The sequence below is a fragment of the Elgaria multicarinata genome, chromosome 5 (assembly GCF_023053635.1).
Source record: "Elgaria multicarinata webbii isolate HBS135686 ecotype San Diego chromosome 5, rElgMul1.1.pri, whole genome shotgun sequence".
Classification (NCBI taxonomy): domain Eukaryota; kingdom Metazoa; phylum Chordata; class Lepidosauria; order Squamata; family Anguidae; genus Elgaria; species Elgaria multicarinata.
The window spans coordinates 47295385-47312172 of NC_086175.1; the positions used below are offsets into that span (position 1 = coordinate 47295385).

The 16788-nt window shown below is 44.2% G+C and overlaps 1 protein-coding gene across 1 annotated transcript in view; it reads left to right on the forward strand.

Moving 5' to 3' along the window:
* The first annotated feature begins 1119 nt into the window (after positions 1 to 1119).
* Positions 1120 to 16788, forward strand: part of GABRG3 (gamma-aminobutyric acid type A receptor subunit gamma3) — a 356799-nt gene continuing 341130 nt past the window's right edge. The window contains exons 1-2 of the mRNA XM_063127500.1: positions 1120 to 1172; positions 10911 to 11059. Coding sequence (XP_062983570.1) covers positions 1120 to 1172; positions 10911 to 11059 — 202 coding nt within the window. The remainder of the gene's footprint in view (positions 1173 to 10910; positions 11060 to 16788) is intronic.

The window sequence follows — 16788 nt, forward strand, 5'->3', positions numbered from 1 at the left end:
CTCGAGATCAAGCGGGGCTCCAGTTCTGATTCAGGTCCTCCAGCCATCCCACGCGGCCAAGTCTTGCCAAAGGCGGCGGGGATCTGGCCGCCTCCCGATCGCCGCCTGCCACTCCCCCCACCCTCCTGCAGTTGGCAAAGAGACCTCCCCGCGCATGCAAGGACATCCAAGGCGATGTGGACGAGGCTGAGGCTGGCGGGCTCCTCCAGAGCTGTCGGCGCGGCGGCGGCGGGTGGCCTGGCGAGGAGGAGTCAGCCCAACCTCGCAGCAGCGGCAGGCGCCCCGCGCAGCGCGGGCAGGCAGCAGCGCTGACTCCGGGCAGTGCTGCGGCTGCCAGGAAAAGGGGATTAACCCCGGGGTTTAAGCCCGCTCCCTTGGCCCCTTCTGCTTCTGGAGTGCCTTGATCCACCCCAAGGGAAGAGAGGGATGGGGGGACGCGGTCTGGGCGACGGCGACTAGCTTGAACCCCGGTACCTGTTGGCTGGCCAGAGGATCCACGCAGCGCTTCTCCAATGGTGAGGGAGCCCGCGCAGCCCTCCTCCCTCGGAGACCCGGCGCGCCCCACTCCGGGGATCGGGGCTTTCCCTTGGCCCAGCGCTTGGGCTGCCAGGTGGCGTCTCCTCCTCCTCCTCCTCCTCCTTGGACATCCCCACCGCCCGAGGCGCATGGCTCGCGACGCGCCTCCCAGGACCCCGGACCGCGGCTTGAGGATCTCAGACCATTGATTGTCACTGGAAGAGCGAGAAAGGAGCGAGCGAGCCAGGAGGGGGAGGGGAGGGCTGGAGCGTCTTGGACCACCTGTCAGACCCACGGATCCTCCTGACTCCCACTTGGATCCGGAGAGCTTGCCGTGGGGGGTTCTGTTTTGGGAGACGTGTACCGAGAGAGGGGTCTTTCTTGCAGCGCACAGGACTGGGAATAAGAAAAGGAAAAGGAAAAAGAAAAAGAGAGAGACACAGGGAGAAAGAGACCAGAAGATTCGTTGGGGGGGTTCACGTGTGTGTCTGTCCCCGCTGCACAACTTATCTTCCCCTCTCCCCACCCCGGCGTGAATTCCCTGCAACCTTTCCTCCAGGGCTGCTGCACTTTCTTCCCTTCCTTATATCTGCTGCTCGGATCATGTCAGCTAAGCTCCTGGTGGGTTTCTTCCTCCTGTCCGTATTCCAAGCCTGGTAAGTTCCACCTGGTGCCCTTCTAGCCTGCTTTTTTTCTCACCCCTCCCCCAAACTCCTCCCCCAGGCTTACTTGGAATGTTTGGGTCACACACAAAAAGAACCCCCCCCCCCATCATCTCCGGCCGGCTGCCAAAGACAGCGACAGGGCAATAACATGTGCGTCGATTCCCCCAATTTCACTCGCCCGCCTTGTGCTCAAATGCCCTCTCTTGTGTGGCGCCACAGTGAAATTGACGAGCCGCGAGCGAGCGGCGAACGCGCCATCTCTTTGCAATTGACTGCAAGCTCCGAGGCATCTCCCGGTACCAAACATCCGCGCCGTCGTCCCAGCTTTGCAGTTTAGAGCTGGAGAAATCGCTCAACGTTTGATCCACTCTGGAGGGGTGGCTTTCAGCTCAAAACCTTTGGCTCCCGCCCGCCCGCCCCCCACACACCGCCCGGCTTTTGCAGAAAGTTTTCTGCTCCTGCCTCCACTTGGGAGGGAATCGAAAAGCCAGCCCTTGCTGCAAGACCCAAGCAGTTCCGACACCCGCGTAGTCTGTCCAAAGCGGCCCCCTTGGGCTATTAGACTTGCCAAAGGGGGTTGCCCGTGTGTGTGTGTGTGTGTGTCTAGAGCGGGATGGTATACGCCTTTCAAAAGGCACCCCGTTTGAAGGCCACCCTGGCTGGATCCAGAAGTGATGTTCACCCGAGGATGGTTTTTGAGTCGCCAGTGAGGCAGGGATTTCGGGCAGGCGAAAGGGGAAGGCTGGTCTGTAGACCGGCAAGTCAAGGAAGACCCGTCTAGATGAACAGAATGGAGCTGATCAAAGCGAAAAGCTGCTTGAGAAGCCGCTATTTAAGGCCATTAGCTTTATTTACCCGCTTGGTGTGTCTCCACTTGGAATGTCCTGCGAGGTTCGTTGGGTTGGACGGATCAAAGCCATTGTCTAAATATCTTGTGGGAGATTAGCCACAGAGATGGTTTCCTTTGATAATCATATTACTGCGTTGTGATCATATAATGCCTTCATAATCATCATGTCACAATCCGTTCTGGAAAACGTTACTGTGTAATTCATGAATGCCATCTCGGGCGACTGAGGTATTGATCTGTTTGTGACTCTTGTATGGCTCAGTTCTCTTAGGGTTCAACGTTTTTTTCTGCCCTTCTGCCCACAGAAGTCGCTCCGCAGCTCACAACTGAAGTGCAATTTACAAAAGGCATGTAAACCTGCTTTGCAATTGCTACCAGATTATGGCTACTGGTGAAGGTGTTTCCTTCTGTTTCCCTTTCTTGGTAACTTTAGCAGGCATGAACTTTTTTCATCTGGATGGCATCCACACATATAACTCTTCTATCAAGGTGGATACACCTGTTTTCCATCTGTATTGTCCCCCGATATACGTTGCCAGGGCTGGAGTTGTTTTATGAGCAATGCATCTTCTAGAGGGTGTCGGAAATGCCGAAAGTTGTATTGTAACACATCTGGTTGTGGAAGGCTAATTTAAATGATGGAATTGTTAGACTAGTAATCTTTTGAGGGTGCAATCCTATGCATGTTTACACAGAAAAATGTCCAACAACTCCCAGCATCCCCCAGATAGCATTCCCTAGCATGGAGAATGCTGGGAGTTGTAGGACTTTTTTTTGTCTAAACAAGCATTGGGTTGTGCCTTTAATCAACTAAAAGGTTTCCCCTGGTTCATGGGATGAGACATTTTAAAAAGTTAGTTGTTATTATATATATATATATATATATAGAGAGAGAGAGAGAGAGAGAGAGAGAGAGAGAGAGAGAGAGAGAGAGAGAGAGAGCACTTCTTTTAAAAAACTGCAGATGTCTGACACTATATTAGAAGATGCACCCTCACTTCATTCTCACCCAGGGAGAAGGAATACCTCTACAAAGATGGAATCTGCCATTACAACTAAAAATAGTCTAAAAATATAGGTTTTTCCCCTCTTCAAAACAATTCTTAGTCTCATGCAAATTTACGCAGATTTAATCAATCAATTGAAATCATTTGACTAAGATGTTGTTAATCAGGTAACAGCCCTGCACGTATCATTATTTTATTTTGTTCATTTCCCCACTTTTCCAATCCTTCCTATTCCTATGACACATGGAGTAGATAACCTGGTGCCCTTCTGGTGACTTGGACTACAACTCCCATAAAACCCAGCCAGCATGAGCAAGTATCAAGGGTTATGTTTGGAGCCTCTAAAACATCTGGAGGGTTGCGTACTCTACGGTTGAATTTCTGGGAGTGGGACAGCATTGCACTATCCCATATTCCTTTCTGTGGGGGAAGGAGAGGGTGGTGAATTTGGGAAAAAAAAGCCACCCTAATCCAACAACCAGTGTTCCAAGGAAATTGAAGAAGTTACTCTGTCCCTGGTCCATTAACTGTTCCTTTCATGTACTTGGATGTCCCTGCAATGCTCACATAAGAAAAGAAGAAGATCCCTGTTGGATCAGAGCAAAGACATTTATCAAGTCCTCATCCTGTTTCCCTCAATGTCCATCCAGATGCCCAAATGGGAAGCCCACAAGCAGGACATGAAGGCAACAGTACCCTCCTGTTTGTGTTCCCAGCAGCTGGTAATTCAGGGGCTTGCTGCCTTTGATACTGAAGGTGATACATAGCCATCCTTAGTTCTGTCCTCCCTCAACAAAAACAAGGAGAAATGATGTAAATGTACACAGACCCATCCAACTTCACATACTGCAATGAATGCATGGGGAAGATGCAAAAATATTTGTGTTCTTCCAGTCCTGTTCCCCCTACCACTACTTAATTAACTATGAATAATTTTGAATTATAATACATGTACAGAGGGGCCATACTGGTAACTAGCCCACAGTGATTTGTCCAAGCCAGCAGTGGGCAATTTATTTTGGTCTACAAGTCCCATCAGCTCTAACCAGCATAGAAAATAATGAAGGTTGGTGGGGATTGTAGCCCCAAAGCATCTGGAGGGCCACAAGTGGTCCACCCTGGTCTGAGGGTTCTTATAACTGAGATGCAGTGATGCAAAAATCCAGAATAATTGGGCCTGGTGAGTTGTAATTTGGATATTGAAGGGGACAGGTAGCAGGTTGCAACATCACCCAGGCAAGCTGTTCCATTAAGAGGACCTGCTGGCCATCAGGTTCTCTTCCATCCTTCACACAATTCTCTCTTGATTTTGCTCTTCATCTGAGCTAGGTTTTGGCAGTTCTCTTTCAATGCTAGAGTTCACTTTTTGAAGGCAAGAAGCAGTAGTAATAAGAAAAAGGGCTATGAGCATATGCACAGTGCATTTTCTTCACCCCCGAGCCCTTGCAGCCTGAAGTCATACATTGGAAGAAGGGCTGCTGGTTGAAGGGACTAAGACTTCCAGGTAGGAAGTCAGTGTCAAACACTGCCTGGAAGACTGTGTGCTATGCATATGTGTATATGTGGAACGAAAGAGAGCAGGACACAACAGCTTACTCATATCACAAGAGCCCTGCTGGAGCAGACAAAAATTCCAATAGTCAACCCTCGTGCCTCCTGGAAGCTCAAATGAAGCTCACAACACACTTCTGTTGTTTATCCCATGCCCTGCTACCCCCACCAATTGGAGTGCAGAGATACATTGCCTTTGAACATGGAAGTTCCATTGCTATTATGGTTAAGAGCTTGGTGTATCCTCATGGGTTTGTCTAACTCCCAAGTTAGCAAAGCCAATAGGCACCACCAATGCATACTGTATGAGTGATTTCCATGAATAAATGGTGCATGTGTGCAGAAGTACTTCCTTTGGTCTTCCCTCATCTTACTGTCATAGAATCATAGAATAGTAGAGTTGGAAGGGGCCTATAAGGCCATCGAGTCCAACCCTCCGCTCAGTGCAGGAATCCACCCTAAAGCATACCTGACAGATGGTTGTCCAGCTGCCTCTTGAAGGCCTCTAGTAACTGGTTCCATTGTCGTACTGCTCTAACAATCAGGAGGTTTTTCCTGATGTCTAGCCAGCTTCCTGTGACCTAGAGTTCTAGTATTATATGGTTGTAATCCTGTACCCACTTTCTTGGGATAAGGCTCCATTGAATTAAATTGGACGTATCCATAGGGCTGCACTTTAAGAAAGTTTTTCTATATCCAATTTATAACTGCATAAACTGTCTTCTCTGTCTTCTCCCTATTTTCTCACCCTCCCCCCTCTGAAGTTTCTTTTTTTTCCCCCTCTCTCAAAGCGCCTCACTTAGTTTTGCCTTTCTCCAGAGATGGTGATCCCTGCAAACCCTGATCAGTTAGCCCCTTTTGACACTTTCCCCAGCTCTTCTGTATCCTTTTTGAGGTGGGATGACTAGACGTCTATACAATATTCCTAATATGATCACTCCATAGATTAATATACAGGCAGGAATTTTCAATCCCTTTCCCAATAATCTCTAAAATCAAATCTGCCTTTTTCACCACTGCTGAACAATGAGTTGAGAATTTCACTGAAGTGTCCATCAAAGATCTTTTCCCTGGTTTGTTGCCAGCTGTTTCAGATCCCATCAATATTTAGGTGTAGCTCAGATTTCTTGCCCAAGTTTGCATCACTCTACACTTACACTGAATTGCATTCGCCATTTTGTTGCTCATTCACCCAGTTTGGAGATGGTGGGTGCTGCTAGGTCAGGGCTGGACAACTTGGGGCCATCCAGATGTTTTGGCCAACAGCTCACATCTTCCCTCACCACTGGTTATGATGGGAGTTGCGGGTCAAAACATCCAGAGGACCACAAGTTGCACACTCCTGAGCTAGGTAATTTCAGAGGCTGGAATTAATGGTTTTAGGGAAGGCCAGCTTTGTGGAATGGGGATAGCCCAAGAGTGCCCACAGCCTGCAATGTGGGTAAAGGATCCTGGGTATCAGATGAACTCCATGTGTGTGCTGCTCTCAGTCCCTGAAAGAAGTACTAAGCACAAGTGTTCTAAGGAGAGGAAATGGAGATCTTTCACTCATTACAGGGCCACAGTGCAGTCTGCTTCACAAGTACTTTTGCAGGGGTGTGGCAGGGGGAAGGCTGCCTCCCTCCAGATGATATTGGACTCCAACTCCTATCAGTCCCAGCCAGGATAGCCAATGATCAGGGGTGGTGGGAGTTGTAGTCCAATGGCATCTGGAGGCCACAGGCTTCCCACCCCTACTTTAAGTCCCTGAGTTTCCTCTGAAAAGAATGCCTATACAATCAGAAGCTTCTCCTCTTCAGAAAGAAAGTTACAATTTATTATTTATTTATTTAAAGCATTTTTATAGTGCCGCCTCACCATTGCTGTCATCGAGGCACTTTACAATAACATATAAAACAATTCCATTAAAACCCTCAACCCACATTAAGACAATTCCATTAAAACCCTCACCGTTTTTCTTCCCTTGTAGAATCAATGACTTCCACGCATGTAGAGTTAACTCATCTTCTTGTCTCACCCACCCACATCTAATCTGGTGACAGTTCATCACCATTTTAAAAGTAACAACCTTGAAATGTTTGCCATGAATACAGAGATGTGGCTGATGCTCCACTTAATTTCCCCTTGCAAACATTGTTTGGCAGTAGTCATTTCCATGTTCAGTTTCTGGTCAGTTTCTTTTGTGGTACTACTCATTGACTGTATGTTGGATCTGGTGACTTGTTTCCCTTCACAATGCACCAAAAAGAAAAAAACCCAAAAGCATTGTGTATAGCGATTTTAAAGATCTAGAGTTCAGGTTTCAGAAATAGGAGGATGTCTCTGCCCCAAAGAGCTTATAGCCTGAACTTTGACACAGAAGGGACAACAGGAGAAAGGAAAGGATAAACAAGGGAAGAATATGCATTCATTTCACATATATGTATTCAGCCTTACAGAAAAAAATCCTCCACCTTTCACCTCACTTGTGCATGTGATTGCTGTTTTGTTTGTTTAATGTTCATTTACATGTTTGTTTTATCAAGAGAATAGAAAAACCTTTACAGAGGAGAAAATTATAGGAATTCTTCTTCATTTCTGGAGCCTATTGAAAGTACACAAAGTAGCAGAGATTGTTGGGCAGTCTCTCATTGCTAGACAACTGCCAGGTGCTCTGTTTCTTCCTTCTGGATCAAAAGAGTTGCTTGGCCTAAAATCCATTACATTCCAGAGTTGTGCTTGGAGCACCATGGGCTCTGGGTTATGTTATGGGTTCACTGTAATTCCCACAGAGAAATCTGCCACAAGGGAAATTTGCCACAAGTTGTGTAATTAGGCAATTTTAGGCTCTGGGTATAATCATCTTATGAGGGAGGGCCCTCTTCAGATGATAGTATATATTGCTGCCACTTAATTCATATGTTATTATTATTATTATTATTATTATTTATTTATTTATTTATTTATATAGCACCATCAATGTACATGGTGCTGTACAGAGTAAAACAGTAAAACAGTAAATAGCAAGACCCTGCCGCTTAGGCTTACATTCTAATTAAATCATGGTAAAACAATAAGGAGGGGAAGAAAATGCAAACAGGCACAGGGTAGGGTAAAACTAACAGTATAAAGTCCAAATATGTAGCCAGCTATCCTTGCTGTATTGGGCGGGGGATAGAGGAGGTCCTGCTGCTCATTCCACTGAGTGGGGCCCTGTGCATCTGCCCCAAAGTCCTACCTTGATGGCACCACTGAAGAGAAACAGGCCTATACCTGCTCAGGGTGCTGCTCTACTCAGAACTGCTCTGCATGCAAGCTTGATTATTTCATGGCGTTAGCACTGACTTCAGCTGAATACAGATTGAATTTGTCTTGTTCCCTTTAATAACTCATCCCAGAAAGAAAATAATTCAGTTAATGCGCCTTGACAAATCATGGGTTTCAGCATTTGAGGGAGAAATACAAGGCTTAGAAATGAACCAGGAAGTGCCACGGGCTACGCCATGCCGCGGCTGCTTTCCACATTAGAAGTTGAAATCTCCCCAATGTACCGAACTGCAATTTAAGGGAGGTGACTCTTGTGTCCAGTGGCTTGCTGGTGTAATATGTAAATAAAACGATGCTGCAGCAAACTCCCAAATGTAATGAGCAAGTTAGCAAATAAGGAGATCTAGCATAAACCCAAAGCCTCTAGGAAAAAGGCGGGGGAGAGAGAAAGAGACGCTGCTGAGAGGTGGACAAACTGGGAGCAGAAAAGAGGCATCAGGAAGATCAGGAATTTGTGCCATTGTGGGCACAGAGGATTTGTCCCAGTAGTGGCGATTGGTGCAGTCAGACAGTGCAAGCCCCCTTGTCTATGCTGGGCATACCTCTACTCAGAGCATGACTTTTCATCTCCACACTGGGGGTCACTTGCCACTATACCAGGGATAGGCAATGTGGTGGCTGTGGGCACCAATGCACCCCTAGAAACCTGTCAGGGTGCCCCACCCCTCCCTCTTTAAAAACAGGAACACACATTTTGCTATGAAATAGTCTCTGTCAGAGCTGAAAACTATAGGTTCAAACAAAGTGTACAGTATGTTGGGGCTCTGTCTTGTACCCAGACTTTTGAGCAGGTTACCTGTCCTTTGCCACACCTTCCATAGCAGCCATCTCCCGGTGGCACCCAGACAAATTCTCAAATTGCCAAATGTAACCATGGCCCAAAAAAGATTGCCCAATCCTGCAGTATTCCTTTAAGCCAGTCTGGGCATTCTGTAATTTCTTGCTCGTAAAAAATAAATTAAAAACACACACACCGTTTTTGTGTGTGCACCTCAAACAGATTAATTATAGCCATTTGAAACTGCCTTATCCCAGGTCAGACTGTTCAACTACCCCAGTATTGTCTGTTCTGACTGACAGATGCTTACCAGGGTCTCTGACAGATCCTTTTAGTTGGTGATGGTAAGGGCTGAACTAGTGGAGGCTGGTTGCTCAGATTTCAGTGGGCCTGTGAATCCATTGTGGGTTTCAGTCAGAACTAGCAAGGATTCTAAAGGAGCTGTCCAAAACAAACCTATTTTGGGGATAAGGTTCAGCACCTTGGAGAGAGAGAGAGAGAGAGAGAGAGAGAGAGAGAGAGAGAGAGAGAGAGAGAGAGTTTTCTAGCTGGTTCTGGCTAAAATTCAGAATGGATTCACAGCTGCACCAAAATCGGAGCCACCAACTTCCACTAGATTGACCCAGAGACCTCCCCAACTTCAAAGCGTATGCTCTCTCAATGAGCTGTAGTCCCCTCCCTGCAACCATGTCGTTGTGAACCAGAATGAGAACTCTTTATTAGAGCCTTTTGTCCCCTCATGAGGCTTAACAGAGCTTATGCCTGGTCTGTACACACGCAACAGAATGAAGGAGAATTCTTTTGTGAGGGTTGAATTGAATTGACTGAATCATTTCAACCATCAGATGGGGGCTTCCATTTTTCAAGGCATAACATTTGTCCTGCAAGTAGAAAATCAGAACAGCAGGGAGGAAGGTTCTAACTGAGCCCAATTGCTGCTGGGTTGTTTTTCTATGCATAGGGAGTTCTTAAAAATGTACAGGAACATCTTTAAAAAGCAATAAGCAGATACGCTTGTGACATCAGTACCTTAAGTCGTAGTATAATGTGTTACTGATGCTGTACCTTTCCTACTTTGTGTATACTGTTGTTTTTATTTCCTTTAAAAAAGGGACCATGTATTCCTTTGCAATAAAATTGTTGGGCCAAACTTGTGTGTTACCCTAAATGTGCAGCATAGTGCTATGTCTTTGTGGGTTCTTTCTTTAATGATGGGCTGTAGCAGGGTGATTATTGTTGAGACTGCACCACACAGAAAGGGGATCTTTATCCCTCCTCTCCCCAGAAATATTTGTGACAAAAACATTTTATTTATTTATTTATTTTTGTATTTATATCCCACCTTTTTTCCTCCAAGGAACCCAAGGTGGCATACATAATCCTCCTCCCCTCCATTTTATCCTCACAACAACAACCCTGTGAGGTGGGTTAGGCTGAGAGTGTGTGACTGGCCCAATGTCACCCAGTGGGTTTCCATGGCTGAGTGGGGACTAGAACTCCCAGTCCAACACTTTAGCCACTACACCACACTGGCTCCACGTCCCATCCTGCATAGTTCAGGACTCCTCAGATTGCAGCAGGGATTCTGGAGAGATAATTTGGGGTCGCAGCACAAGCAACTGCTGGAGAGGGTGGGGAGGAAGCTATTCTTCCATGAACTTGGCTCAAGTTAACTTATTTTAGGATCAAAGCCAGCATATTCAAGATCCAGTTTCTTAATTCTTATTTTTTTAGCCTTGGACTACATTAAGTACTGAAATTCTGAAATGCTGAGAATATATCATAATTTTTAATGGGGTGAAGTGATCAGAAAATTATTAAAAGATCTGACTTTTTAATATTCTTGCTGCACAAGAGATGAATCTGTGGGTATCAGAGAAGTCATAGAAGGGAGTTCTGCAAGGTCGCTGCTATGGCAAATTAGAAGCTACATAAAATAAGGCAATACATTGAAATATAAGAAAAGTGGCATTTATTTATGCCCAAATTCATGATCTAGTGAGAAGTAATGATGTGAGACTATGCAATTATTTTCCATTAGAGTGCTCTATTTATACTTTCATCTGTGGCAGTAGGCACAGAGAGAGAGAAAGAGAGAGAGAGAGAGATTAAATGGGAATAAACAAATAACCCAGAAACTTTTTTGAGGTGCCTACTGAATTACTGAGGGAAGGAAGGTATGCTCAGTTTTTATTCATGTTTCACTGTCAAATAATTTATTTCTTTTTCAATTGTAGTTCAAGAAAGGTTGAAGAGGATGACTTCGAAGAGTTCACGACAAATCAAAAATGGGTAATGTCTCCAAAAACTCATGACACCGATGTGACACTCTTGCTAAACAAGTTGCTGAGGGAATATGATAAAAAGCTGCGGCCCGACATTGGAAGTGAGTGCTTTTTCTTCCATTTTTTCTCATAGGGAGACCTTGAATCGTCGCAAATCTTATGACAGATGGTTAGGATCACGTTACCGTTTTTAGTGACCGCTCTGCATGATCTGAGATGTACACCTAAAGTTGGGTTTTGGTTTAGCCTGAGTATAATCTAGAACCTCAGCCTTGGAGGCCAAATCCAGCTGTTTGGGATTTCTCCAATGGAGACTGATGGCTCCAATTTTGGTAGGGCTGTGGATCCATTCTGGGTTTCAAACAGAACCATCCAAAACTATAAAGGAGCTACACAAGGTACTAAAACACATCCTCAAATAGGTTCAGCCTTTAGCAGTTTGGCTGGTTCTGACTAAAACCCAGAATAGAATCACAACCCCACCAAAATCAGAGCCACCAGCCTCCAATGGGTTCCTCGCCTGTCCCCACCCTCTGTCCCCCAACCACTGATTGTTGGGTGGCTCTCATCTTTTGTGCAGTCCCACCCATTCAAAAAGCCTGAAATGCTTCTGCTAAGACTTACTTTGTGGCAGTCAGATCTTTAAGTTAAAATATACCCCAGACAATAAATACTACAAATGCCATACAATAAGTATTGTAATAAACTTATATAAACTTCTATATAATTACAGTATATATCAAATGGCCATATTTCAATCACTTGTATTATAGGTTTTGGTAGCCAAAAGCATAAATATTGGAATGTTTAGTTCGACCCTTTGACACCAGAAGTTGAGAGACAACTGTCCATTGAGGAGTAAACTTAGAATTCTAGCAAAAGCAACATAGCAGTCTAGCCGGCCCAGGAATGCTCTTGTAGCAGCCCAACAAACAGATGCACAACATCCTGATGTCCCTCTCAGGTAACTGATTTAATATAGGGGCCAATAACAGTTGCTTGAGCAGAGGAGCTCGAAAAACATTAATACACAAATGTTGGTCAGTCTCATAGAAACAAAGAGAGATGGAAGAAACTAAAAAACAACCAGGTCCAGCCTCTTGGCTGCAAGACAATAGCCATCCAACCTTCAAACTATTTGCATCTTTCTTTCTTTCTTTCTTTCTTTCTTTCTTTCTTTCTTTCTTTCTTTCTTTCTTATTACATTTACTCTGTGCCTTTTTTCCATCTTGGAAAGAACCCAAGGTGGCCTTACATGATCCTCTAGCTCTCCATGTTATCTTCACAACACCACTGTGAGGCAGGTTGGGCTGAGAGTCTGTGTCACCTAGTGAGCTTCATGGCTGAGTGGGCTCTAGAATCTAGATCACCAGAGTCCCAGTCCAACACTCTAACCACTACACCATGCTATACCACACTTGCTACGTTCACAGACCTCTGCTTCCAATAACGGATGTGGCCTGCTGAAGGTCAGCCAACCAGGCACATAAAAGAGGGTGTGATATATTGTTTTACTTTTCAGATTCTTGTTTTTGCTTCTTCTTTTTCTTTTTTTTTCTTTTTAGCACTTGACATGCTTGATAATGAGATCCTCTCTAAATACAATTAATTTGCATGGCATCAGCACACGCAAATGTATTCAGTTTAGGCTCAGGAAAATGTGTGCAGGTGCAGGTGCTGAATCCTAGCGGGGTAGGAGCTCACATACTGTAATTTTGCCATGGCAGGACAGTGATCAATTAGAAGGAGCTTCACTAGCTGCTTGGATTGTGGAGCAACATCCACCCGCATGGAGAAGCTCCCCACAGAGGAGCTTCTTCTTCATGGGAGGTGGCTGTTGCTCCACAATGACTGAAGATCAATTATTAGTGGTGTGTGTGTGTGTGTGTGTGCATGCATGCAGATTGGATTTTTGACTGTCCTGGTTGTATAACCTTCTCAGCCTTCCCCAATTGGGTGCCCTACAACTACCATAATTCTCCAGCTGACTGCAGCTCAGGGAGAGGGGGCTGTAGCTCGGTGTGATAAGAGTGCATGTTTTCCATGCAGAAGGTCCCAGGTTCAATCTCCAGCTTCTCTGGATAGGGCTGGGAAAACTCCTGCTGAAACCCTGGAGAGCCATTGCTCATAGTCAGTGTCAACAATTCCGGGTTAGATTGACCCATGGTCAGACTCAGTATAAGGCAGCTTCCTATGTTCCTATATTAAATTCAATCCATCTTAGCCAAACGCTGTCTTGACTAGTCTCTTCCGGCAGGCCTACCCAGATGAATTTTAAACCTAAGAATTTTAAGATGTTGTGATTGTTATTTTAATACTGTATTGGTTTTATATGCTCTTTTTAACTAATTTTATGTATTATATTGCATTTGGTGTTGTTCTCTGTCTCGATCCAGAGGGAGAGGCGGGTAATAAATATATGATGTTGTTGTTGATGATGATGACGATGATGATGATGACTTTGTTTAGTAAAATATGGTGTTTTCAGAGCAAAGCAGTTAATATTTCCAGTTCATTAATATGCAATGTGTGGAATAGAAGTTCTTTAATACCTAACAGAATGAAGTTCCTCAAGTTCTAACATAACTTGGTTCACAGCCAGTAACAGCATCTGCAACAAAATTTCGGGAATGTTATTTCATTTTATCCTGTATACTGTATCCTCAGGTCACTTACTTTGGAAATAAATCATCTCTCCCACACAGACCCTGAATGAGCAGCTGAAATTATATTATGGTTCTATAGGGAAACAATCTAATCAGAGAGTGAGTTTCCCTAAGATGAGCTCTGGTCACACATTATCCCCGACACTGGAAGATCACCCGTTCACAAAACAATTCCCATTATTTCTCAGTATGCATTCATAAATCTTGGCTAAGATCAAGGAGTCAAATTATTTGACATCTCATATATTCCAACAGACAGGGGGTGAAAAAGACCATATAATTCTGAAGTTTATCAAGGTTCTTAAATACCTCCATTGGACTGCATGACGTTGCTGAATTTTTGTGAGTTGCTTATCCTTGAAAACTCCTACAAAATGGAAGGAAAGAAGAAGAATCTTCATTGCTGTGGTCTCATGCATGGTTTAGGGCCCATGAACCAGATCTGGCCAGCTGCTTGATTTTGTCTGGCCCATAGCTGCATTAGGGAGAGTCTAAACCCTGGACATGATGTACAATTGCCTGTGCCACCCACAATTCAGTTCCTCCTATTTCTCCCTCCACATCTTGAATTGGTAGCCATTTCTTTATTTTGATAGAAGAAGTCGGGAGGGGCATGAAAGCATCCCTGTTAAAGGTTGGTGTAAGATTGTGCTTGTGACATCTTTGGCCATTCTTCACTCTCCCCCACTTTACACTGGTGTCATTTTGCTGCCTGAGGCAAAAGACAAGATGGCGCCCCCTCCCATTCCATCTAAAACAGCTAAATAGACTGGCGGTTGAATCCTCCTTCAACACAGGTAATGGGACAGGATCTTCCACCATACCTGAAGACAGCAGTCTAGCCTAGGGGGTACAGGGCCGGCTGCATGGCCCACAGCTTTCTCATCCCGGCATTTGCCATCTGCCTCACTCTGTCAGCCAGTTCTGACTGGTGTGTTTGGCGAAGCCTAGCTGGTGTGTGTGTGTGTGTGTGTGTAGCTGCAGTTTCTTGGAGGGGGGCAAAGAAGCCAGCAACCAGACTGAATTCTGTGGGCCTGAGGTGGGGGAGTGTTGAAATGTCCAGGGTAAGCCTTTATTGTATATGATTTTGGGGGGGCTGGGGGGTGAACTACCCTTTTATTGCCTCATCACTTGTGGTTTCAGCTGCTGTGTGGGGGAGAAGCAGGAAATAATGCTAGAAAAGTAATGTCCCCCCAACAGTTTTCAGTGAGCTTCAATATGGATAAAAAGCACTGCTGTGGATTTGGAGCATCATCACATGGGGGAAAATCGTGTTTGCTTACCATCGCTTCTCTGCCCGTGCTTTTGTCCCTCATTACTTCCTCTTTCGAAAGAGAAAGTAAACAATGTGCACGTGGCCCATTTTGTTTGTGCTGCTTCTTCTGAGGTCTTTGTGATGGGGTCTTCTTCTGTCATGCGAAGAAAGGTAGAAAGGGTGGGAGGCATGTGGGACGCAGACAATGTTCTAAATAGGACCTGCGGCAACAAGCGTGCAATAAATCACTTGTCTGAAGAAACTCTTAGTCTGGATCAGGTTTTAAACCAATGTTATTCAGCTGCCTGCCAAGGCTAACTCTTACACGTCTTCTATAGGGGGTGTTCTCTAGGTTTAAAAGCCGTTACTTAATTACCATCTAAATTAAACCAGCATATAGTATTTTTTTAAAAAACCTGCATATAAAAAAACAGGGATAATCTAAACTTGAAACATACATATGGTTCTCTTTAGATGGTAAAGCTATACACTTCTCTTCTACTATATCCTCTCTTTAACTACATGGCTGGCTGGGAAATACTGGGAGTTGTAGGATTTTTTTCTGTCTAAACTTGCATAGGATTGCAGTCTTATAGATGTACATCTTTTTTCTTTTTTACTCTAGAGTACATTCAGGGATCCCAATTTGGATTGACGCTTTAGCATGGGGTAGTTGTTTTTTTTAACCATCCCCTCCTGCTGCAGCCCCAATCCAGATAGTGATCTTTAAAGTAACATGCACTTTGGGTCTAAAGGGTGTTTCTCAAAGCAATTTGTGGGGGTGAATACAGGGAACCCAAAACACCCCTCTAAGTGCATGTGACACATAAAATATACCATCATGGTTGTGGTTTTAATTTTTGTGAACCGCCCAGAGAGCTTCAGCTATTGGGCAGTATAAAAATGTAATAAATAAATAAATAAATAAATAAATCATTTACTTTGCTAAAGATTAGTTGTAGTGTTTGGTTTATGTCACTAGGGGTCACTATAGTACTGTTTGCACAGCTAACAGCACCATAGCACCCAGGATCAAAATACGAGAGGTTCCTTGAAAACAGCTAGCCATTTATTAATTGTCATTGGTACTATTGCTGCAACCTTATGCACACCTACATGGGTTAATCCCCTCTGAACACTTCTGAATAAACAAACATGCACAGAATTGTGTTGGTAGGGGGGGAAAACCCTCTGCTTTATAGGCTTGTTTTTAATACAAACAAGCTAAAATGTGGAGCAGCCAGAACAAATTTACTTCCTTTTTCACTGCAAAGGGAATATTCCCAAGAGTAGATGTAATTTTCAATAACCTGGGTTGTGTGATTTTTGTATATATTTTTTCCATGATATTAGAGGAGATGATGAATAAATGGAAGGAAGGAAGAAGTTATGTGCTTATGATTTGTTCATTTTCTTAAAAAGCACACAAAACTATCTCAGTAACAAGACATACATTTTAAACAAGAATTCAGACGTACAGAAGAGGTGTGTTCAAGTACATAAATCTCTTTTTTTTTTCATTTTTCAAACCTTTGTTTGTATTCCTATTGACCAAGCACTTTTTGAATGAATTAAATAAATACATAAATGTAGTGTGATTTACTTGCTATTTATATTCTACTTTTATGGTAATTTGGATCCTCAAGACAGCTTACAATAGTTATCAAAGATAATCCAGAACAATTAAAAAAATAACATAAATATTTAAAAATAATAATTAAAAACTCAGCCACTCTGGAGGTCCCTTACCATAATCTTTTTGAGGGTGAGGGGAGGGTGCAGGGAGGCAGAAATGAAAAGGCTCTGAGCACAAGCAGAATGCCACCCAAGGTATGTGCGACTCCTGCCTTCAGCTTATGAATATAATGTATAAGGCATCCTAAATATTCGATAAATAACAAGTTTGTTT